Source organism: Eupeodes corollae, chromosome 1, assembly GCF_945859685.1.
Source record: "Eupeodes corollae chromosome 1, idEupCoro1.1, whole genome shotgun sequence".
NCBI lineage: Eukaryota > Metazoa > Arthropoda > Insecta > Diptera > Syrphidae > Eupeodes > Eupeodes corollae.
The window spans coordinates 240,478,577-240,505,098 of NC_079147.1; the positions used below are offsets into that span (position 1 = coordinate 240,478,577).

At 33.8% G+C, this 26,522-nt stretch overlaps 1 protein-coding gene and 1 long non-coding RNA gene across 4 annotated transcripts in view; one reads left to right on the plus strand and one right to left on the minus strand.

Moving 5' to 3' along the window:
- Positions 1–6,726: 6,726 nt before the first annotated feature.
- The window catches only part of LOC129943511 (uncharacterized), a 34,724-nt gene continuing 14,928 nt past the window's right edge, over positions 6,727–26,522 (minus strand). For all 3 annotated transcript variants that reach the window (XM_056053016.1, XM_056053017.1, XM_056053015.1), the window contains exons 2-7: positions 24,721–25,273; positions 12,074–12,991; positions 11,655–12,006; positions 10,997–11,578; positions 7,167–7,402; positions 6,727–7,085 (exon numbers count right to left, since the gene is read on the minus strand). In XM_056053016.1, the coding sequence (XP_055908991.1) occupies positions 7,011–7,085; positions 7,167–7,402; positions 10,997–11,578; positions 11,655–12,006; positions 12,074–12,991; positions 24,721–25,188 (2,631 nt within the window). In that variant the 5' untranslated portion in view covers positions 25,189–25,273 and the 3' untranslated portion in view covers positions 6,727–7,010. The remainder of the gene's footprint in view (positions 7,086–7,166; positions 7,403–10,996; positions 11,579–11,654; positions 12,007–12,073; positions 12,992–24,720; positions 25,274–26,522) is intronic.
- On the plus strand, positions 20,458–25,013 carry LOC129943514 (uncharacterized). Its single transcript, XR_008781260.1, has 3 exons — positions 20,458–20,944; positions 21,109–21,291; positions 24,879–25,013. It is a non-coding gene; the product is annotated as an uncharacterized LOC129943514 (long non-coding RNA).

The following is a 26,522-nucleotide window of genomic DNA, read 5'->3' on the forward strand; positions in this document are numbered from 1 at the left end:
GATTATTAGAGGGCGGTTAGAGCTATCAGTAAAATTTGAAACAGGAGGAATCTGAAAGGTTTTACTCATGAGCGTTAATAGTAATCAGTAAATTTACGTCATTAAATTGTTGTTTTCTTTCGATTATAACATCGAGCTTCGCGGCTCAGACAATTTTTTGCTGTTGCTCTCATTAGTAAAATTTTTGATGATGGGATCGGACAGTAAACAATTGGAACACCGATAGTAAAACGAAATGAAATTATGTTTGGCTTTTGGCAGACAGCTGTTCAGTAAGATTAAATTTTATCATTAAAAACATTAAAATTGATTTATAATTTATGTAAATAAAACTTGAAAGCATTCTTTGTTCTTGCAAAAAAAAAATACTTGAATATGGAATTCATCTTAACACATAGTGTTAAATATAAGGTCTTTGTTGCAGTGGCGGAATCTATTATGATGTACGCAGCACAGGTATGGGGAAAGGAGACGTTTAAAGTAGGTTCTTTAATAATAGATGCTCTCGTTTACCGAAAAACACCCCAAACTATATGATCTCAATTAAGACAGGATTATCACCGCTCTTCCTCAAAACTATTACATGTAATGTTGATTATATCAAAAAAGTTTTTAATATGCCAGATGAAAGACTCAACAAAATTCTGGCATTGAAAACAATTGAGAAGAAAAATCGGTGGTATAAGATGCTAGAAGACCATGCTACCTACTGTAGAACGGACTTTCGAATAGTTGATGAAAATGGTAATTACTGCGGTAGTCATCATCCGGAATCTTATTGCAATTTTTGATGCAAAAACTGAGAGCCGACGCTACATCCTCGGTACATAGATCTACGGAAAACCGTAACAATTTATGCGAACGTAACTACTTTCGAAACGATAACAAACAGGAGATCATATCGGCAATTTTCAAAATGAGAGGAGAAATGATAAGCCTTAATTATATACCACATCGGGACGATCTGCCTATCTAATGCAGCCTTTGTAACTTAAGAGTAAGGGAAGATGTAATTCATTTCATAGAAAAGTGTTCAATTCTATGTGAAATACGCAGAAATTTGCTCGGCAGCAATGTAAAGTCATGAGAAGAAATAGTTGCCCTCCTCAACTGTCAGGGAAATTTAAATCAATTATTTAATTATTTTCGAACTGCAATGTCTTACCGCAATCAAATTATAAACGAAACCTTTTAAAACAGTAATTTATTTAATTTATATTTTAAATGCTAATTCAAACAAAAAAAACTTCAATTAGATAAACATTGTTAATTTCCAATCATGTCAATAAATCAAATCTATCCATCCATTCATCAAGTGGTTTGACAGACCTCGAGGTCCAAACAAAAATTAGATCAAGCGTATTTCCCTCTTCTGTCCAGAGAAAAGACTAATTGACAAAATAATAGTATGCTTATATTGCTGATGTTACAGAAATAAGAAACATTTAAAAAAAAAAGTTCCTGCAACAACGAATTTTTGGCTTTGAGAAAAGTTTATATCATAATAATAAGGCTGTTGCCGTTGATTTCCAAAAATTGATTTTGTACATACACGTTTCTGAAAAATAACACCTCCTGCCTCAAAGGAAGGATATGGATCCCTCGTCCTACCTAATCATTGTTTTTTTCTTTTGGTAGAATCTTTTCACTCCAGAGTTATTATATACATGACGAATTGACTATTTTTATTATTTTAGTCTTTTAGTCTTAATTCGTCGATTTTTGATGAAAATCGTTTTTAGCTAATTTTTGGATAACAATACTCCGAAAACCATTACTTCTGTGGGCACAACTTAAGGCTAAAAATAAAGTTAATTTACTTCAATTAAAATAGTGTAGCATGATTGTATTTAAAAAATTTCTCTTTCAGAGTAAAACAATAAGAAAGGGCCCAATTTTTTCGCGTTATTATTATTAATAAGTAAAAAAAACGAGTGGTTAAGGAAAGTTGAACACTTTAATTTATAACATTTTTGCAAAATGTTAAAAACTAATTTTAATCTACTTCGGTGTTGGAGACAATTTTCATATGACATTTTGTTTGTTATTTTAGTTTTTGTTTTACGGACCCTTAAGGTGAAGAAATTATCCTGGTTTTACTTTATTGTAAACAAATAGTAATAAACAATTTGCATACTTACATTTTCCGAACGTTAAATTTTGTTTAGTTCATATTCAATTCCTTGTTGGCCGGTCCAAAATATATACCTGCAGAATTTGCCGAGGCCGATGACAGAAATGACATTAGTCAGTAAACAAACCTTCTACAGTTCAGCTACGTAAGTTCGATTCCGTATTACTTATTACGAATAACGAAACGTGACACAAAAATACGATAGCCATGACGCAGACCGATCATGCTTATCAAAAACGGGAATGGCGCCATCAAAATCTTGCCAGATAAAATTTAAAAATATCAACATTAAAGCACTATTCACATGAGCACGACCAACGAATGAACGAATACTCGTCGATTTTGACATTTCTTTCACATGAGAGTTTTTAATTCTTCGCGAATGAAGTTTGACTTTGATAATTTTTTTTTATCATTATTGTGTTTTGTTTTGAAAACAAACGATTGAGAAAATGCGGCCAAAGCTATATTTGTTTAAAAAAATGTTGTTATTGTTGTCCTTGTTAATAACCAAAACAAGAAAAAGATTTCATGTGCATCCATTTAATGCCTTTACCTTTTTTCAAGGAGCCATAGCCGAAAACCATTCACCACCGAAATAAGAACGATTTGTTTAAGTTAAGTACGCGCGATTATTTTATTCGTTGTGAGTGTGGATAATGTGCAACGCGAATAAAGTTTGACAGTTCGTATCAACTACAATTTTGTGTTTGAAGTTAAGTGTTTTGTCGAGGAAATAAAACTTGAATTATTAAATGTTATGGCCAACAATTTAGCTTTATTATAAAGATAAGGTTTTGCTATTATGTTTAAAAATGATTCAGGGCAAGTGGCTGCCGTGTCAAATGTCCGTTGTCCCAACACTTTTTACAGCGATTGGGGCCAAGGCCTTAATCGATAAGGGGTTATCTGAACAGACATGTGACTTCAAATAAACCCACAAAAATACGGTGTTAAATCGACGGATCTTGAAAATCACGCCTCAACATAATGCGCTCACCAAAAGTTTCCTGCAATTAATTGCTTCAATGCATAGTCGTCGGGTGAACCAAACCATTATTTAAGAAATAAATTTGCACGATTTGCAAACGTTGTTCTGAAGTAAGTCTAATCATTATGAAATATTAAAATAAACTGAATATACATTTATATCAAGTGACAGCTGTCAAAAAGCTCAACGGCAGTCATAAGTTAAACAATGGACAGGTTCAAACAACATAAGGGACTCCATTTCCAGTCAACTTTATTCTTTGAACGTACATTTTAACCAAGGCAGCTAGTAAGTTTTCAGGTAACATACAGTGTCGAGCATAAGTCATGGTACTCAAAGTGACATGTCATTAAAAGCTTTGAAAGAAAAGAAAACTTAGGGACTTAATTTTCATGCATCAAGTTATTTATTATGATAAAACCTCATTCTTTGTTTTACCAATAGAAGAACTTCAAAAACAAATTCTATTTTCTAGCAAAAAATAATAAAAACTTAAAATCTATGAAAAAAGTAGTGCAAAAGTCTAGGTACTTCTGCACTTTACCAGTTTTAACTGTTTAAATTTGTAACGGTCCTGTTGGCTTTGTTTTTTTTTTTTGCATGAAGCTTGTAATATGACATGTGTGTGTCAATCAGTACAAAGCGATCGGTCGTGCAGGTTAAGGTTAAAGAAATTTTGTTGTGTAAAACCAAAAAAGCGATGGTTAGAAAAGAACTAACGGTAAATGAGCGTCAAATTATTATTAATTGCCATGAGCAAGGTAAAAGTTATGCGGATATTAATAAAATTGTTGGACGACCCAATACAAAATGTGATAAACCGTTACAATAAAGAAAACCCAATCGAAAATAAAGTCAGATCTGGTCGTCCGCGCAAGCTTACAGAAAGAGATGAACGAACGAACGTGCTCTTAAGATTGCTACCGATATACAGATTAGTTTAAATAAAAAAGTTTCTCTGTGGACATTTGCAAGATCGCTCCAGAGATCTGGGTTTAAGTCGTGCACACCTCGTAAAAAGCCGTTTGTAAGTGAAATAAATAAAAAGAAAAGACTGGACTTTCCAAAGGATTATAAAAATAAATGAAATGAATTTTGGGATAACGTAATATTCTACGATGAGTCGAAATTCAACATTTTTGGCTCAGATGGGAGGATTAGAGTGTGGAGAAAACAAGGCGAAGCCTTGAATCCTAAAAACACAATTAAAACTGTGAAACACAGTGGCGGTGGTGTAATGGTATAGGGGTGTACGTCATCCAATGGTGTCGGGAATTTGACAGTAATTGATGGAATTATGAATAAGAAAGTTTATTTGAACATCTTAAAACAAAACTAACAACAAAGTGCAGAGAAACTTGGGATCGTAGACACATATCACTTCCAACAGGATAACGATCCCAAGCATACGGCTACAAATGTAAAGTTGTGGATCGCCTACAACACGCCCCACATGCTAGTTACCCCCCCCCCCCCCCAAAAATCTTAACCCAATCGAACATTTATGGGATGTCTTAGAGAAACGACTTCGAAAACACAACATAACAAGCAAAACACACCTTAAAGAGCTCCCGGTATCAGAATGGGAATTAATAGGGTCAGATGTCACGCGAAAACTTGTGAACTCTATGCCAAATCGTTTAAAAGAGGTTATTAGGCTCAAAGATTTTCCCACAAAATATTAGGTAAAACATTCGAAACCGAATTAAATTCGTTTGTCCTTCTAGGGTACCAAGACTTTTGCACTATTGTTGTTAGGGACTAATACTTTTATTTTAACTTTTTTAAGATCCTTGAAGGACATTTTTCTGTTTTTCTTGTGTTAGTTTGTTAAATAAACTTAAACTTGAATAAATCAAAACATAAATTGAAAATTGTGTCTTAATATAATTTACACAACTCATTTATCAAGAATACCCACACGGGTACCAAGACTTTTGCTCGACACTGTATGTACATTTTAAACTTGGGACTTTACTTCACTAACCTATACCTTTAGTTTATCGTACAACTACTATTAAAAACATTATTGTCTACAAAACACTCCTCAGGCAAGCTAAAAGTAATTCATGACTTGGATTTTGTATTGTTAAGAAAAATTTCTTATTTCTTTTCCAATTTTACAAGGATCCTTTTCACAAAAAACGTTATATAAAAATGTACGGAAAATAAATAGATCATAGAGTAATAAAGTTCAGGTTGTAGTTGAATGAAAAAAGAAGCTCATTTGTCATTTTGACATAAATTGACTTGACTTAATAGTTAGGGAGATTTTCCTTGACTATCTTTCCAGTCAACTTTCTAATAAAGTTGCTTTAATTGGAAGTCAGTTTTTTGGCAGCTTGCCTTACTTTCTAGTCCCTTATGTAGTCTGAACATGCCTAATAACTAAAGAGTTTCCACGCTTATCGTAATTCGAAATACGGACAATTACTTTATAAACATGCTATTGTAAATCTTAGTGAGGAATACGTGTATGAAAACAATATCCAATTGAAATTTTCGCTAACGTGAATTTGGTTTTAAAAAGACTTTGGTTCTAAAGACAAGATATTGTACATCTATCGTTTACAATTTCATGCACGGGAAAAATAAAAAAACAGAAAATGTATTCATTGAAATAATTATTTTCTCATCATGATTTTCGTTTACAAGAAAAACTTGGTTCCTTAATAGCCTCCTTCAATAAGTTCCATCACAAATCTCTGTCATGAGCTGATGTCATCTTTTTTTTTATTTTCGTCGTAGACGCAATGTGGCGTTGAAGAATTTATATAAGGGTTCGCCAACTAACCTTTTCTCGAATATTGTCCTTTAAAGCGTCAATTGCCTCTGCCTTGTCGGGGTAACACTTGTGGGGTGCCCACAAATAATAGTCCAACGGTGTCAAATCGCAGATCCACGGTGGCCAAACGACTTCAGCTCTCCAGCTGATAAAGCGATCTTCTCAAACAGGGCGCAAAACATCGAGTGTAGCTTTGGCTCTGAGGCACGTAGCGCCGCGCCGCCGTCCTGTTGAAACCAAAAGTTGTCCTTGCTCTTTTTCGAAGAATAATGACCCATATATGCCTCTGGACGAAAAGACACACCAAACAGTGACTCGTTTTGGGTTTATCGGCTTTTCAATGTATGCGTGTGGGTTTTCTGTGCCCCCAATGCGACAATTTTGTTGTTTACATACCCGCCAAGATATAAATTAGCTTCCTCTGAAAAGATGACTTTCTTTGGCAAAATCGGCATCTTCTCTAAGAGTTGTTCCCAGCATTGCTCAAGCGTATACACATCCATATTCGTTCAGCGGAAGCATAAACTAATTATCTGTCAAATCAGTCATGAGCTAAGTGTTACCATTCACGAAATAAGCACTAGTTGAACAAAAAAAACGTTAGATGGCGGACCCTATACAAAAGTTAAGGCAAAAAATATTGTACGAGCTAATGGCACCGCCTCTACCTAGGTGCCGCCCCATAGAGACTCCCGATGATGGTACTCTAGGTTTTATATGCAAGGACGTCAACCAAGTGCTACACGTATCTTTAGTTAATGTGCATGGAGCTACATACTTTTATTTTAAAAGACTTTAATAAAGAGTGTACCTACTATTTTACTGTTATTATTTAAACAACAACTTTTTCTTAAAAATACTTTAATAAAATACATATATTAAAATGCTTATAAACATGTATGTATGTCTTTTTATGTACATAAAATGATTTCAAGAAAAATATTATTTCACAAAATATGGAACAACAAAAATAAAGTATATCAAACTATATATTTACATAAATACATTATTATTATGAATTTTAAATTAATACTCCCACTTTTTCTTATGTTTATGTTTTTATCAGCACCATTAATTCTCGTTGTTTGATTGTCTTGATTTTAAGGCTTTTTAGGTTTTGGACGTTCTTCATAGGTACACATAAGTTCATCTTCTCCATCAGGGCAATCCATTACCTTTAATTTATTCAAAAGAAATAGTACAATTTTATTTTAGATGGGATTAGGTTTAAGATATCTAAATACTTTTACTCTTACCTTATCGCAAAGTTGATCAACTGTGATGCATTTTCCACTTACACATCTCAGTTCATTCCCGGAACATGAGGTTGGAGAAGAAGGTGATGCTGTGAATTCACTTTTACTTTCAGTTTTATTCACTTCATGGGTAACGTTGCTACTGGTGTTGCTGCTGGTTCCGTTGTTATGGGAAATTTTCATTTTGTTTTCGGAATCACTTGTCATCATAATTTCCTTACTATCCTGGAAGTTGGCTGAAATTTAAACAAAATTTCATGCATAAAGTTGCATTGTGGCTTTTACTTCGGCAAGTTAACATTTTTATTTGGATTTTGGACTTTCGAAATTGAACAGGTTCAGACAAAATGACAATATAAGGAACGTGCCATTTATTGGAAAGTCTAACTTATAATTATTGGGGTTTTCCATGGGTAAAATAAATCAATTTATTTTTTATCTAAATCTAAAATTTTCCGTCTTTACATTCTATGGTGCAAAATAAATTCATTTATTTTTGAGTTAAAGTCAAATGATTGATTTCAATGATAGCTACAACTGGGCTCTAATGTGTAAATTATAGCTTTCATTTATGTTCATCATTGAAATCAATCATAGGAATTTTTTTGATAGGAAAGAAAAACTGACATCTGGGAACACATAGAAAATCAAACGTTTCCAGTGGAAGGAATCGGCTGCGTTCAATCTGGTGTTGGAAAGGGTATCTTGGATGGGTGGATTTTTAGATACCTTGTTGAACGAATTGGATAGCTGTATTGAGATAGCTGTCAAAAAATAAAAACAACTTTCAGCTGTTCACAAAAAGTAGAGAAAAATTTAAGCTTCGAAGACAAAATTGTTGTAAGATGAAACATTTAATAGATAATTCAACTGATTCGCCAGATTGGTCATCTACAAAAGCGAGAACAAAATAAGTCAATTTTGACGTTTGAAAATATAGATCATAAGAACCTTTTAAAATTCGGAGGCAAATAGCTTTTTCATCGTCTATTATGCACAGAACATCTTCAAATACAACTTCAACTAACATTTTGTACCTATTTGATTACCAACACATACAAAAAGCTTAAATCAATTTTCAAGTTTCTTGAAATTCAACCATGTGTTGAATCAGCTGTTCTGTCAGATACCTATATAGCCCTCAGAAATTCTTGGAAACCTTTGAATTCTTTTTTTTTTGACATCTAAGCTGTTTTTGATCAGCTGTTATTTTATAACAAAAAGGTATCTGGATACCCTATCTGTCTGAGATTGAACGCACATATTGTGTAAATATAAAACTAGTTTTTACTCGTAGCTATCATTGCTTTTCATCATTGAAAACAAATATTGGAATTTTTTTTAAAGGTTGTTTATAGCTATTATTAAAAATGTTTGTCATCGAAAAAAAATTTCCTGATAGAAATCCACTGGCAATTTTTATCAGACAGAAATCGGTCATTGGAAGTGTGTGAAATTGAAATACAAATCAGTGGATCGATTTGAACATAATAGTATCAGCTGTAATTGTAACTCGACAAAAAGAACTTAAGCTCCTTCCGAAACTTAAATGGAAATGTAATGAATTATTTTCTTATCAAAACAAATTCAATAAACATTTGTCCGAAATTCCTGCAAACCTTAATTCTAAGGAAATATTCTCTCTCTTATACTCCCTCAGTTAAATTTAAACAGAAATGGTTTGATTATGAATGTGTTAAAGCAAGGCAAAAATCATTCGCTTTTTTACATTCTCTACGCAAATGCTACAGAGAGGAACTGAAGAGATTGTATTTAGAATCAAATCCTGTGTATAAAAGACTAGATTGCGCAAAAAAGTTGAATTTCAAAACAACCAAGAACGATCGCCTGGCCTCATTAAAAATCCAAAAGAGTTTTGGAAAACAGCCAGGTCAATAAACGGGACCAACTTCGTGATAAGCGCAACTATATCCGCAGATGATCTCGCCTCGTACATTAAAGGGTTACTTTTCAACAAATCAAGTTTATCATTCGCATATGCAGAACCTTTAGTCTTGGACGATATTCTAGATTCGGAAATAACAGATAATGAAATTCAAAATATTATTATTAAAGCAAAAAATTTAAAAGTACCCGGTGAAGGCGGTTTACCGTATGAATTTTTCAAAAAAAAAAAACAACTTAAAGCACCTTTTTAAAACGATATTAACAACAGCTACAATACCAAACTCAATCAAAAAGTCCGTGATATTTCCAATACATAAAATGGGTGATTCTAATAACCCTGAAAACTACCGTGGAATCTCATTCATGAACACGATGGCTAAAATCTTATGCGGTATATTTGTGAGCAGGCTTGAAAATTGGGTTGACAATCATGAAATTTTTCGGGGCTTCAAGCCGGTTTCAGAAAAAAATACTCAACTGTTGACCAAATATTTTGTCTCACTTCAATAATAAAACATTTCAAGCTATGAAAAAGAAAGTTTACTCATTTTTCGTAGATTTAAAAGCAGCATTTGACTTTGTTAATCGAAATGCACTCTTATACAAGCTGTCACAAGTAGGTCTTTCGACAAAATTTGTCAAAGTCCTGAAAGAAAAGTATACGGGGACGCAAGCAGCAGTATGGGATGGTTTAGCTTACTCTCAGTGGTTTGATACAGACTCAGGAGTTAAACAAGGATTCCTGTTAAGTGCTCTATTATTTTCGTTGGGGTCTCTCTATAAACACTGAAAAATCGAGAATTATGGTCTTCACACATAGCTCCCGAAGTTTAAATAGAAATAAATGGTACTACAAAGGCAACGAGAATGAAGTTACTAAAGAATATAAATACCTGGGAGTACAAATGAATACGGTTCTAGACATCAAAAACCATCTTCAAGGAAAAGCTCCTGCTTCCCAGAGCTTGGTCAACATGATGTGGCGAAAAATATTTTACAACCAAAACATCACTCTTTCATCTAAATATATAGTTTTCGAAACAGTAGTAAAATCAACAATCTGTTATGCTGCTCAAATTTGGGGAATAGATGAATTTGAAGTGGTTGAAAAATGTCATCGAAATTTTCTGAAAAAAATGTTTCATCTACCAAGAAACACCTCTAATTATGCATTATATCTTGAAACAGGGTTGCCTAAGATTTTTACTAATACCCTTAAGTTTCAAGCAGACTACATTTTAAAAATTGCTTCACATTCTGAATTCTGATACTCGTCTAACGAAAAAACTGCTGCACTACGAACAAAGAAACATCAACTGGTGGATGATGAAATGGCAAAATATTGCCTCTTATTACAACATTATTTTACACTGGAACTTTAGTAACCTAGGCTCCTCAAAAGAACAACTTTACTCCTTACTGCAAATAAATGAAGACTGCACTCGTAAATTGATTGAAGAAGCACGACAATCTGAAAGCTGAATTATATATTCACAATTAAATTATCACCTCTGTAGTAACAACTACTTTAAGGACAACCCTAACTAAGACTTGCATATCAAGGAAAGGAAAGTTTTACAATGATGGAAGCATTAGAAATTTTAAACGGAAGAAAAACGGCTAAGTCAAAGCTATCTCAAATTCATAACCATAACACTTAAACTTTGTAACCAAATAAGTGTACTGACAAGAGTACGATAACTCAGGCGACAAGATATTATAACGGGACCGAAAAAATGTAAAAAAGGTTTAAAGTGTAATTTTTTAGTACTTCAAAATTATGTACTAGTGTTTTTATTTTAGAATTTATTGCTCATTTGTTTTTGATCAAAAACTGAAAACTAGATGATTTTATGTCTTCTAGTTCTTGAGAAAATTACAAAAAAAAAAATATTTTAATTATTATTTAAACAAATTCTCACCTAATATTCTTGAAATATTCACCGATCCCCTTTTGATTTCGTCCAAAGTGGTATGCAAGATATTTCTTCCACTAGCTGATGCCAACGATTCATTAAATTCACTTCCTGCTGCTAAACGGTCTTCATCAGCTACCGTAGTAAAACCGTTCTCACTTGTATAATTGGGCAGAAGAAAACTGGCAAACGAGAAGATTCTCGGAAACAATTGTGGATCTTCAGTTTCATAGCTTTCCTCATAACAATCATGCTCATCAGATCCGTCATCACAATCTTCATTCTTATCACATCGGTACTCGTCCGTTAGGCATTTCTCATTCGACCGACAACGAAACTCTTCGGGGCTACAAACTAGACAACCCAATTCGTCTTCTCCTTCACTGCAATCCTTTATATTATCACACTGCCATTGGCTGGGAATACAAGATAAGTCTTCACATTTGAATTCATCTTCATAGCACTCGCTCCTTCGGGTTGGATCTTCGCAGACATTGCGATCATATGAGTCTGGGTATTTATCACAGTCGAAGGTGTATGTGAGGATATCTGAGCTGGCAATTAAGCTAGAGCATGCCTCTAAAATAGCTTTAATAAAAAGATAAATGAAAAACAACAGTTAGAAGTTTCGAAAACATAGAAAAACATTTTTGTTTAAAAATACATTTGCAAATCCTTTTACATGGCTGGAGAATGCCAATTTGTGTTGGACGGCATTCCGGTTCTAGACTCGAGCAGACAAATTCAATTGCTCTGGCCGAGCAGTTAGAAGAGATGAGCGTTTCGAACACTTCCAATTCCACAGAACTCAAATACAAACTCTTGGCATTGGAAGATGTCAAATCGTATTGCAAAACACCTCGGCACATGGGCAATGATGTTGATTGGCATTGAATTTCTTCAAAGGCTGGTCTACTGCTGGGAGTGACATACTCTTGGACTTCGTGTATTATTTGTGGCACAGTAGGCGATACTATTAATGAGCTTTCAGTCCGCCCAACAACATTCGTCTGCTCCTAAAACAGAATAAAATATAAGCCTAATATATTTCATACTTTTTTTTTAAGTTCGTTTCAAACTTACCGTTTGTTTTTCAAGCTTAATGAGCTCATCGTTTAGTAGTCTTAACATTCTTTCGTCTTCTTCAATGGGAATTCCAAAGTTGTTTTGATGGCCAGAAGTAAAGCCTATGACTTTGGTTCCTTCAGTTTTATTCACGGTGTTATCTTCATTTTCAACACTACTCTCCTGATCGTAGGGTCTTATAGTGGGCTTAGCTTCTGCCGTAACATGCCCATAGGGTTTTTGAACTTTTGTTTGTGGGATTAAAGGTCCTTCATATTTTTGACCTGGTTTTCTTTCAATTATTGTGTAGTCATTCTTAGACCCTTTATCCAAATAGTTTTTGTCCCTGTAGCTGGAGTGTGTTAATTGTGGAATAATAATGGGTCTCAGAAGGGTTGTAGATCCTGTCAAAACTGCCTCAGAAGCTTCTACGTCCTTTTCGTCATCTTTTGGGTGTACATTTTTCTGATCTTTTTCTTCATATTTCTTTTCATCTTCCTCCTTGTCCTCCTCATCCCCTTGAAATGTAGTTTCGCTTTGTGATGAATATGTTCCAATGGTGGACTTCTCTTCAGTTTTTGTGACAATAGAATTTATTTTATTTTTATTTCTAGGTTCAGTTTCAGCAACATCCATCATTAGGAGGCAATTATTGTTGTTAGTGAAATTTAAGCATTTTGATTTTATAGATCTGGTGTTTCTAGTATTTATACAGGTATAAGTGATGAAGCCCAAGAAGATACACAGACCAAATATCAGCAAAGGCCATTTGAGATATTTCCAGGTGCGTTCTAAAAGCTTGTCCGATATTAAATTTCCAACTGTTTCGTTTAAATAAATTGAATCCCAACATTTGGCTTTTTTATCTGATTTCTCGGATGATAAAAATATTGCAGGAGGATGATGTTGAAGGACTTCAGGAACATATCCATATGGCTTGAATAAGAGAGAAGCAAATAAATTAAAACAAACAACTTGGTTTAAGAGCCGCTGTTATTTATGTACAGTAGATGAACAAATATTTTTAAGCATTAAACCTTTCCTGATTCTGAGGAGCTATGCTATTCAGAGCCATAAAATCCAGGGAAATACCTTCTTTGGCACTTAAAACGGGTGTATTTTTTAGAGGTATGCATATATCTTTAAGAGGGCAACACTATTTTAATTGCGGCCATTTTGTCAGCTGTCAAGTAATTTATTTTCAGTTTTGTTTGGCATTTCAACATAATTGACAATACTTCTAAGTTGTCCACATTTATTTTGAAAACCATAACTCAATGGGTTTTTGGAGCAATTATTCCCTACTTTTTTGAAAACAAAACTCCCCAGAACTTTACAATCAATGAGAACCTCTATAGAGCCATGATTACTGACTTTTTCGTTCATCAAATGAACAACCATGATGTGGAGGAGCATTGTTTACAATAAGACGGCGACGACAATGCAAAATGTCATACAGCGCGTTCCACAAGTCATCAAAAATCGGACCTCCAGATTAGACTACACTCATATTCCAGAACCCATATTTAAAATATAATGCTTGGAAATTATCTTATGAATAAAGTAAATTTAAGTTCAAACGCCTTTGATGAAGAGATTGCAATTGAAGAAGCTGCATACGATGTTCATAGGGAGGTAGATCATGAGGATCTTCCCAAGAAAGACAATTTAGGGCAAAGCGAATGAAATTATGCTGATTTGATTCAATACGTTTTCTATAACTTTCGTAATAAGGAGTCCATACCTGCGATGCATATTCAAGATGAGGACGAACATGGCAATTGTACAAAGAAAGAGTAACATAAGGATCATTGAACTCCTTTGTCCAGGGTTTTATACAACCAAGCATAGAACTTGCCATATTGACATTAAAATTAATGTGATGTGTAAACTCTAAGTTGAAACTGAAATAAACACCTAATCTTCAAATGCGGAGACGCGACAGAGTTTTTGCTGTGATATTCAATAATCAAATACACTAGAGACTCGTTTTTTAGTAAAAGTTATCGTCTGGCATTGTAAAGGGTTGAGGGCAAGGCTATTTTTCCCACACCAAAATGTGAAACTATCAATGTCGGACTTTATAATTTTAAAAATTTTCATGTCATCAGCAAAAATGAGTACTTCACTTGAACGTAGAAATGACGAAACGTCGTTAATAGACAGGATGAACAGAAAAGGGCCTAGATGGCTTCCCTGGGGAACACCATATTGAGCAACAAAAGATTCTGAAAGACAATTTCTAACTTTTACCTCATAGGATCTGTTTTCACGGTATGATTTGATCCAATCTAAGAAAAATGGGGGAAAACCAAGAGGTTTTGAGTTTAAATAAAATAATTTCGAGCTTAAGTTGGTCAAAAGCTTTAGAAAAGTCAGTGAACTTCATAACCTTGTTCTAAACCGTTTGAACATACATATGTTTGAGAATGTGAGGAAATTAGTAACGGTTGAACTTTTTTTACAAAACCATGTTGCTGGTCGCAAATGAGATTTTTACTAAAAAATGCTACACTTTCACAAACAACTTGTTCAAACAAGCTTTGCAATGAAAATTGGTGTTAGAAATGACTTCTTCCATATACTGGGAAAATTGCCTGTTTTTAGAGAAAGTTTAAATAAGAACGTAAGGGGTTCAACTAAAGCATTACTACACTTTTTTAGTACTATCGGGGGAATACCAACGGGACCGGCTGAGCAGTCATCATTCAACGCAGATAAAAGATTAAGGACCGTACTCTGTAGCACAGGGATGTGATTACAGCTCGTTTGCGAAAAGGAATGAAGATTATGAAAATATACTTCATCAACTTCTTGAGGGCTATTAACAAATGACTCACGGAAACTTGTTGCGAAAGCGTTACAGATATCAACAATTTGATCTAACAAAAGGTTTTTGTAAGTGAAGTAAACTGAAAAGCCATCTGATTTTTCTTTAAGTTTAAAAGTTTCCAGAATTTTTTAGGATTCTCTTTCAAAGAGGTGCCCATATCAGTAACATAACAATCGTATACAAAATTAGAAAGAGACTTAAATTCATTAAAGAATTCAACATAAACAGAGAAGTTGATTGGAGACAGAGCTTTGAAATAAGTATTCCATGCCTTATTTCTTTTGTTTCGAAGTAAACGCAATTCTTTCGTGTACCAAGGGTGGTTAAAGTTAGTATTTCTTGATTTCTTAAAAAGTAGATTTTTTTCTAAACAATTATTAAGGATCTTATACAAAACTGAAACTGCTTCGTCAATATTAGAAAATGCTAAAGTATCAGCAATTCCAGAAATGGTTAAATCTTCAGACAACAACTGGAAATTAGCTCTTCTAAAGTCAAAATTATATAAGCAATCAAAGGAATTACTGTGTTCAGTAAGATGATTACTTAAGCCAAGAAAAATGTCCAAGGGGGGGGGCTGATATTTATCAATATTAGTAATTCCTGATCTAGATTCTAGAACAAGAGTACTAATAGCGTCAGAAGAAAATACTAAATCGAGAATTCGATTTTTTGAGCTTTTAATACAGCTTGTTTGCTGTAAGTCAGTAAGAAGGATTTTATCGAGAAAATATAGTTTTGTGGCGACTCCACGACATCTATCAATCAAGAAAACAATCTAATCTAACAAACCATCCCTGATTTAATAATTCTGTATTTTTATGTTTGAATGTTGAGAACCCCTGTAAATAGCTTTTAATTTTAAATAAACGAACATTCTAGAAAAGACAACGAAACTAACAAGACGTGCATTTTTATTGTGGAAATATACACATCCACAGTTTCAATTGTGAAGGAGATAGAGAGGCTTCAAGGCAAGATTCGTTTTCCGATGGTATTGGTGTCAGCGCAGGACAAACTGATTATACAAAGTCTAATGCTAAGGAGAGTTTTTGGAGGAATATAAACGTTTAAAATGAAAATAGTCTTTGTTTGTACCATTATCTTTACACATACCAGTTCAATTGATAATTCAAATGGAAAATGTACAGAAGAAGAGAAATATGTATTTTTTACCGCTATGAGAACACTTCCACCCAAATCCTTTGCTTACCAACATGACGATCATTTATGTAAACTTCGAGCTCTTGGCTGAAAAGTTCTGTTTCTGTCAAAACGAATACGTCATGTGGAAATGATTGGGAGTTGAGAAAAATGTCAGCAGTCTTACTACGAAGTCCTCTTACGTTTTGGTAGAAGAAGGCAAGCCTGTTGAGTTTTTTGGCTTAGTTTTCAAAGAAACACCTCGATTTAACTTTGTGTAAATTCTTTGACTAAAGTCTCTGCGGGCCATATATTTCTATTGCAAATTGAATCGTAGAACGTGGGATTCGTTACTAATTTAAAAGAAGAAACAAAGCTACCTGGTTTATTGATCTTATTACACCTAATGGATGAGCCACAAGGTATGCTCTTGGTAGAAACTAAGTGAGAAATTATATTTCCTGGCGTTGTTAGTGGGTCTTGACGAGATATACAAATTATTTTTGGTTTCAATACAGCTTTGATATGGATGGAATTGTTTATTACTGTACCAGTAACAGCGTCTCTATTGGGAGCTGAATTTTAGTCAAGAATTGGAGTTATATTAGGAGTTTCAGTGGGATCTGAAAGTATTGGAGTGATGTTAACATTAGTTCCTTTCTGAGGGGTAGAATTTCTAGCAAGTACAGAGTTTTCTCGGATTCTTTTTTTAGACTTTTTCTTTTGTTTATCAGGTTCCCTTTCTGCGTTATTAACACCAAAACCTGATTGCGCGAGAACATCTTCACTTGCTGTAGAGAAAGTAGAAGGAATTTTGGGCCTAGCTACGTCATCAGTTGAAGTGGAACTATCAACCATGATGTTGGTTGCAGAATATGCATTTAATTTGCAAACTGCAATATTAAATTAATTCAGTAGCACTTCAAAATCTTTATTTTATTCCATTTCTATACCTCTAAAAAAAACACACTTTATTATTATTTTGAATGTACTTTAAAAAAAAAAAAAGAATGTGATTTGGTCGCATGTGCTAACAGAAGAAGAAGAATAGAAGATTATAAAAAGTAAGGTCTCAGAGTAGGACAAGCTTAAACCGACATTGGTTATCAAAAGGCTTGATGCGCGAAGAAAGAAACAGCATAAGACTCTCAACATTATCGTAGTGGTAAAGTACACGAACGGACAACGTCTTCAAATTATAGGGTAAATTCATAAATATCAAATTTGTTGGTAGTGATTAGGTATCACTGCTTTTTTGCGATGCTGATCGTTGCTCAGCTGATTACGATGCGATGCTAATTGACAAAAAGTTTTACGTTTAAAAACAACTTTGGATTTATGATGGATGTGATACTAATAAAAACTCTCAATGTAATTAGAATTTGGAGCCACACATTTTATCTCCTCTAAAACTTTTCTCCACAATACTTACTTTGATTTTCTGCCGGCAATAAATTCACCTTCTTATTTTTACCTGGTTTCTATTAATAGTTTAATTTGTGCGTTGGCAAAGTTGAAATACAATTTAGAATTTGCTTAAATACGTTTCATTGTCTTTTGCCGCCATTTTTGCTCCAAATCACGTCCGCATCAACAACTTATGAAGAAAATTCTTGATGCTTTTATTTACGCATCAGTTTATCGAACTTTGCAATAATGAAGAATTGACATTTTAAGTGATGCTAATTATTTGCGTTTATCAACGTGCTAAAGGGATGATCGCAAACCATCTCTGCAGTGATGCGTTTCTGAATTTACAGATAACAATGTTCTACCAAAATTCGAAGTCGGTGACCGCAACTTTAGGAACTTTCACTCCAATTTTCGGTTCTAATTCTCACCCTCGTATTACTTGTAAGAGAATGCAATATTTTGGGAATGCAATCATTATAAATAATTGTTTGAATTCTACTTAAAGATTGCATTCATTGATTTCATCTAAAGATTTGGACTTCAATCTTTGCATTAACTACCTAATCATTTGACTTAAAAAAAACTGCAATTATTTGATTGCAATACATTTATTGCAATCATTTGAAGTCTTTGCATTCACTTGAAGGCCCCCGTGTTTTACCAGATTTAACAGCTCTAGATTTTTTGCTTTGTTTTTCTATCAAAACAAACAAAAACAATACAACATCTGAAGTCTGAAGTCTATAAAGCAGAAGTGAGATAATTGGCATTTTAAATGCTAAGAAAAGTAATAGAGAAGGATCAAGAATCAATGGCTACTAATAGAGAAATAATGTCTTAGAAAAATATTGCAAACACATTTTCATATCATAATTTAAATTTTAATTAATACCGGATAAATCATAAAGCCACTACTGCGCCCAACCCTTTAACTAGTATGCTAAGTGAAACGAAGTAGAGAATTTGATTAAACTTGCCACGGTCAGATTTTCAAATAAATTGTTATTGATTCAAATCTGTGAAAATACCGATTTAACAATTCTGCTTCAAATCAATTTTTTTGAGAGATTTAACGCTCCTTGCACCAACTGGCCGGTTTATATTTTCAGATCTCAGAGATTTCTGTATTCTCAAAAATACATACACAATGTCTTACTTTTGCTGTCAGAAACCTGAGAACGAAATTTGTATGATTCGACATTTTCCTGCTCTGACGATCCACCTGAGAAAATTCTCAACAATCTTAGAAAAACAAATATCTTTAAGGGGCCGACTTATAGAATACGTCGTATAGGCTGCAGCAACGAACCCGTTGGCATTGACATACGAAACGTATTGAACAGACCTAGTATTTTGAAGTACATAATTTGAATTTGCAATTTTCACCTGTCTATTTGATGAATGTGTTTTATGATTTGTTTGTTTTATTTATTAATATTTTAGAGATTACTTTTCCGATACGCAAGGATTTGAATAAATTTGGTGCTTTATATATCAATCTGATATTTTCATATAAAATGCATCAACAGAACACACAGTTCAATGAGAATTTGACAGAAATACGCTTTTCACACCAAGTACAAAGCCCGGTTTTCGCGAAATTATTGGTTTTCGCCGAAAATCTACATCGAAAACTCAAGTTTTGCAATACATTTTTGGTGAAGTTTTCGTAAACCAAAAGTTGTATATAAAACCTCTCGAAAACTAGTAGCAATTCAAAGTTGAACTAAACAAACAAACCTTTCGAAACATTCAGCGCTGAAATTAATGTAAACAAAACAGCTGATGGCTGTTGCCAAAGCAAATATTTAATTTTGAAATAAATTTGTTTGTTATATGTAATATCATTTATACAATTTCATTACAAAGTAAGAGTTATTGCTTTTTTTATTAACGGAAAATTGAAGAGAACAAAATATGTAGGAAACTTTTGAGGAGCTGCGTGGCAACAAATAACGTCGAGAATAAAAGCCCGTGACTATTTCGGCACTGGCGGTTCTTTCATGATCCTCTAGAGTTTCAAACGCTCTTTGTTGAGCGAGGAACCGGAACTCACTATGGTTACTGGCGAGGAGATATGAGAAAGGCGATAAGTTCATTTGTGGAGGAGAATAAGTCATAACAGCTTCAATGATCGCTGAGTGTGATTTTGGTACGAATCTAAAACTAGGAATTGACCTTTTCTGCTCCGGCCATAGGGACCTACACGAAATGGCAATTCTGAAGGCACATTTAGCCAACAGAAGCTCAGTATTTTGGATTGAATTTGTTGTGAAAGAAGAAAAAAAAGTTTTAAATAAAATTAATTTTCTTTGTAACAATTTTGTTTGTTGTGATTCTATGATATCTTTTCTAGACAATTAGCTTCTCCTTAGTGAATTATTCGGACCGGTTGAAGTGAACAAAGAGGATATCTGCAGCCAAGCGAGATTTTAATTCTTGTTGGTTCATGTCGTGAGCCCATTTCACCCGTCCGTCTATCCCCTTCTAGCTAGTGTTACGTTAAAATCAATTTGATTGGTTAGAATTCATTTTATTTTCACAAATAATTTGAGAGGAACAAAACTTTTTACTGACAAATTTTTTCATCAATACAAAATTTGACAGCCGGTGTTAAATGAATTTAAATGTCAAATGAAAAAGTGTAAATGTTCGGTGTGAACGGTTTTCGGGTTTTCGAAAACTTTTTGCCGTTTGAATTTCGTGTGAAAAGGCTATAACATCGAAGCGAAGAGAGGAACACTTACATATAAAAAGAGGACTCAAGAAGCGACTGTCATTATCTTCATTAAGCAACCGATAAGCACTGTTTGATTCGATCGTAACAAGTGAAGGTATCAATAATTCACGTATGTAAGTGGAACAAACAGTCTATAAAATATATAACTTTAGATTGTTTGCATGTATATGTAATCCTAATGCCTGCAACACATTGCGCATTTAAGCGCAATTTAAATTTTAATTTTTTTCGTGGTGGGTGCGTCCCAACCCCCTCCCCAACAATTCACCAAAAATTTCTTACTTTTGTTTGTTTTTGTTATAACTTTTCATCCGATCAAAACAAAGTCAAAACAACATTTTTGTGTCAATCTTACAATCATCAAAACACATCACCTTCATTCCGTTTTATATAAAACACACCACCTCCCCCCGCCCTGGTGCTGCGTCCGCCATTGTGAGGGAGAAGCTATTAAGTGAATAATAAAGCTGAAACATTATATTTTATCTTAATAAAAACCATGGTGTGAGATAAGTGACAGAAATTAATTTGAGGCTTAAATATCTTTATTGCCACCTCCGAATAGATTATTCCGATAAAATATATAAAATTAGAAAATAACCGTACCTAACTCTATATAAGAGCTATGCCAATGCGTGGAATTAAAACCCCAGCCATTAGTGGTATCGTAAAGCTTTCAATTTTATCTATCTTCATTTGCATAATTTTTGAGAAAATCCAAAATTAAAACTATAACAATATACCTTCCTACTTGTGTGGTGTAAATATGCATTATAATATAATTTGTAGTCTTTTATTGATATAGATATTATAGAAGTTGGTGGAATATTTATTTTTTTTTTGTTATAAATTAATTCAAATCGTAACAGAAATTTTGTTTTTAATTTTGTTGTTTTTGTTCAAGAGAAATTTATTGAATTTTAGATTTTGGATAAAACTAAAACAAAACTAAACCATTTTTGATGCTGGAGCCAGGTGAGATGAAATAGATAATGTAATTGTTATTTTTATTTCGGCGAGACACCTCGGCGGTCCGAGCCGCCCACTGCCCGAACGACTAGACCGACGACGTGATGCGGCACACAAAAATAACAACAACAAAAGAATGTAAGGAATGTTAACTTTGTTAATATTGTTATTGTTATTAAAGTAGGTAGAAGAGAGTGATGACAAATGGAAAACTAACAGGTCTAATTGGTTGCAGCGTAGCTTTTCGCTGGCGCCCAAGTCGGGCTTAATGAAGAAAGATCATAATTATCATAATTCATTGAGATAAGATATATTTCAATAATACTAATTAAAGTAAGAGGATTAAGTTCCGGTAAAATGTTGCTTAAATGAGATATGAGGCAGCTGTGAAATTAGTTATGGGTCAAAACTTTAAACGACGAGTATTGGATACACAGCAGAAAAACTTGAACGATTTTTGGTTCGTTTTGTTCCGCATATTTCGGTTTTCTAATCTGAAACCTTCGTTACCATATTTTACACTAGTTCATAAAATTATAGCAAGGATTTTTGCTTGCAACGACTCGAATTGTTAACGAAATTGAAAGTGTTTTCGTAATTTAAAAATGAGTAGTTGGGTAGGTTCAGATGACATAAGGGTACTCGAAGTAAAGCCTCTTGCACATGAGCTACGAACTGCGAGCTCCGAACTGTGGTTGTTCGCATATTTTGACTTTTCTTTCACATGAGCTTTATTTCTACGACGAATTGTCAATTTAAGCAGTATTCACATGAGCGTGACCAACGAAAGACGAATGAATTACAAAATGAGAGTCTATATACGTTTGAAGACATATTTCCACACAAATTCTTAACAAAACGATAGCAATATAGTTTCTATTTGATTTATGATGCATACTTTTACTTTTCAATATCATATAATAATAAATTTAAGAAAACAAATTTATTCGTCGCGAACAAATTGTAGTTGATACGAAGTGTCAAACTTTATTCGCGTTCCACATTATCCGCACTAGCAACGAAGAAATGTCAAAATCGGCGAATATTCATTCATTCGTTCGTTGGTCTTTGGTGGTGCTCATGTGAATAGTGCTTTATGATTACCCTTTTCAACAAACAAAACAAGAGTGGTATAATTTTGAGGTTAAGTTGGGCGCGAACAATTTATTCGGTGCAGTGAGAGAATGAAGTTTGACAGTTCGTAGCAACAACACTGCAACTCAAGTGTGTCAAATGTGTTTTTGTTTGAAATTGACTTTTTGAAATGTGTAAAATCGCGTTTGTTCGTTCATTCGCTCTCATGTGCAAGGTCCTTAAGACAAGTTTCTAGTATCTGATAAGCGACCTGCCATAAAATTCCTTCCAATTAAGGCAACTTTTTTGGAAAGTTAGTTAAGAAAAATCAATCAAACTATCAATTCAAGTCTACTTATTTCAATATGACAGATCATGTGTTTTCATTAAACTGAAAGCTGAACTTTATTATTCTATGGTTTTTTTATGTACAAATTTATTTTCCGCACAATTCAATTTTAATTTTAAGTAAAAGGGTTTCTTGACAAATATGATAGAAATAAGTTATATTTCTTAACAATACAAATTACAAGACATGATGGACTCGTACCTAGTAAAGTCGTTTGCAGTTTTGGCATAATAGGATAGGAAATAAAGTTGTGAGTTTAAAATGCATGACAATTGAAAAACGATCTAGTTGCCTTGGTTCATAGAATGCAGTTGACTGCAAATGAAGTATCTTATGCTGCCTGAACCTGCCCAATGCATCCAGAATGTTCGCCCTAAGTCAAAGTCTTGGTTTGCTATAGTCCATAGACCATAATAGTTCCAGTTTCAGTCTTGTCATTTTTTTTTTACCAGACTTATTTTGTCGTTCCATTATTTGAAACGTTTGGTGCACTTTGACAGGAACTGTCAGGGAAATACGCAACGTCAAGTTTTGACTACAGTAAGTAATAGCAAGTTTACATTAAAATAAATGCAAATTTCAAGTCACTTTGGCAGTTTATTTATTTACTCCCTCAGCAAAAAACTTAGTTGTAAAAGGTGTTATTTTAAGAGGTACAGAACTTAAGGGTTTGGATCACTATTTTAAATGGCTGCCATTTTGTAAGCAGTCAAATGATTTGTTTTTTAGTTTTGTCAGAGAGAAAAAACTAGTTTAGTTTTTTTCTCTCTGGTTTTGTCATTTTAACATAAATGCCAGGATAATGCTTTCATGTTGTGCAAATTTATTTTCAAAATCGTATTTCTGCCGTTTTTAGAGTGAGTGCTTTATGTAAAAGTTGAATAATCTGTGAGTACTTCTTTTTAAAACGTTACAGTCAATTGTTACCGTTTCAATTTTGTTGTAATGCAGTCTCTTATGACTTTAGTATATGTAAATATTACATTCATTGAATTCATCGTTAATAAATGATTGCAGTATTTTACAGGCCTGATCCGCTTTGCAGCAATGATTACTGCCACAATTAATTTATTAGAAAATACGTTGGGTGACCTCATAGTTTCACGTCATAGATTCGTGAATTGACCTTCAAAATCGTGCGATTTAACGCCGGCCGTTTGAACATTTTCTGTGGGGATATATGAATTCATTAATCTACGCCGATAAGCCCGAAACAATCAACCAAATAACCACTTGATAGACGAAATTCGCTGCAGTATTGAATTCTGGAAAAAATCATCGAAAGTTACATCGGCACAATATTTTCAAACATGAAAACCAATTGATAGCTATAACTGGACCCTTATGGCCGAAACACAAACATGCTTCAGCTTCGTCTTCGTTTGCATGCGTTGGGCCTGCTTCGTGGTTGCTTTGAATGAAACTTCCAATATGACATTAGCTGATGTTATTTTTTCTCAAAATAAAAAAAAATGAGTTTTGAAATCGAAAAAAATAAATTTATCGCGGAAGTAGCTTACACAGCCTATAACAGCCAATGGGAATCCCTCTAAAAGCAAATTCTGTTTGTTTCTTGACTTTTTAACAGCTATTGAGCTGTCAGACAAAGCAAATGTTCAGCAAATTTGCACTAAAGCGTTCGTTTGGAGTGACATTACGTAACATTACGTTCTTTTCCTTACGATTGTCAAATAAAACGTGTTGTCGAAGCTTCATTTTGATAGCATGTATTGAATTCCTATGGCTGAACTCGTAAACGTCAGGCGAAGCCGATGCTGAAGTGTGTTTGTGTTTCAGCCATTAAGGCAACCTCGTGACTCAAAAAATAGCGTTAGGGGAAGCCCTCGAAATACACACTTCGGAAATCCTGGTTCTTTATTAGAAAATCACGGTAAGACCGCAACCGCCGGCCGCTGTAACTAACCTTCTAAACTTAGTTTTTTCTTAGCCCATATTTCCATTTGCTTAAGCCCATACTGAAGAAGTGTACCAATTCAGTTTGCAGTTTGTACAATAATAATAATTGTCAGTACTTACATAATTTTATATATGTACGAACATCATATCAAGTAATAAATAAAGTTAGTTAGGAAAACAAGAGTATACAAAAACAACTAAACAAACAATATAATAATTCTACTCACGTTTTCATCATTCCTCTGCTGCTGAGCCATACGGAAGTCTCTGCACTGATTTAGATTTATTTTTCCATATTGGCCGTTGCCGTTTATTGTGGTGTTGTCATCGCCATCGTCATACTTGTTGCTGTCTTGTAATTGTAAGTCTTTTGCTCTTGTTACAGGTTTTTTAATCATTGATGCCGCCGTCGCCGCTGCTGCCGTTGTCGCTGCGGTCGCTGTCACTGTTGCCGCTGCTGCTGCCACCGATGCAGGTGATGAGGATAATGATGATGATGATTTCTTATTGCTAGCCTTTGTTCTACGCAAACTACTCTCATTTTCTTTTATGATTACTTGTAGTTGAATATCTTGGTTGAGGTTACGTCCATATTCATGATGTTGTGATTTTTGATTTGTTTGTTGATGTGGTACTGACATTGTTAATTGTAATTCATGGGAGTCAACTAAATGAGAGTGAATTTTATCACTCATGACTTTGTTTTTCCTTAATGATATGTTATTTGCTTAGTTTATTTTTTTCTTTCCTTTCAAATTATTTTATAATTGATCTTCAAACCTAACAAACAAAGGAAAAGAAAAAAAGGCAAGTTCGAATTAAATATATTTAATAATAAAGGTAGTTTCATAATTTGATGAATGTATGTATCTCATAGGAAGTCTTGGAAATTGGTTAGTAGTTCAGTTTATGATGTCACTTTTTTTCATATGGGAAAACATAAAACTTAAAAAACCGAATGTGGTAATACAGAGATTTTTCATAACAAATTCTTAGAGTTCTTCGTTCCTTCTCACCCCCAATTGATGCTACAAAGTTCTTAAAGACCACTGACTCACAAAAATGGCGCCCAATATTTATTCACAAAATCAAGGGACTTATTCTTAAATTTGAGAAAACAGATTTTTCGTCGTTCCTAAATGATTATAATAATTCGTTACAATGACACTTGAACAATTTTTGACAAACCAACAATAGTTATCTTTTTAACTGTTGATCGTTTATAGTAATCAGTAAATTCATGTCAGGTCAGGCGACATCAGAGACTTGAAAGTAAGACAAGTTTCTAGCATCTGATTGGCCAGTTGTCAAAAAATTGCCTTCCAATTAAAGGAACCTCATTGGAAAGTTGACTGGAAAGTTAGTCAAGAAAAATCTCCCTAAGTGCCCGATTACACGAGATTTTTTTTCGGTTGTTTCCTCTTTCGTCTTTTTGACAGATCGGGTGAGGGGTGTAGAAACGTTGGGGGAAAGAAGTCGTGAAAAGAGTCCTGAAAATGTATGGACTTTTTTTGGTTGAACTTGGACGTTTATACTTTGACAAACAATAAAAAAAAAAACAAAATGAATAATTTACAGATATAAGTTCAGTTTTCCAGAGTACGGTGCAGTAAAGGCAAATATAAACGTGAAATAATGTAAATTTAACTATTTATTTAAACGATTTAAGAAATGTGGACAAAAACTCAAACGGAAGTATTATTAACGCTGTTTCAAAGTTGGCCCAATTTGTATAACAAGCTGAACAAAAATTAATAAGAAATCAATCAAAATTATTTCATAAATTTGTTTTATTTTCAATAAATTATTGCCACAGAAATCCAATTATAATTTGTAGGTACTCTCTGATTATTACTGCCCGGACAACGAAACAAAATTAAATTCTTCCCCCACAGTTTTTTCAGAAACGTCAAAAAGAGGAATAACGAAAGGAACGAAAAAAGGAAAGGTGTAATCACGAGGGTAGGTACCTGTCAAAAAGACGAAAGACGAAAACGAACGAAAAAACATCCCGTGTAATCAGGGTCTA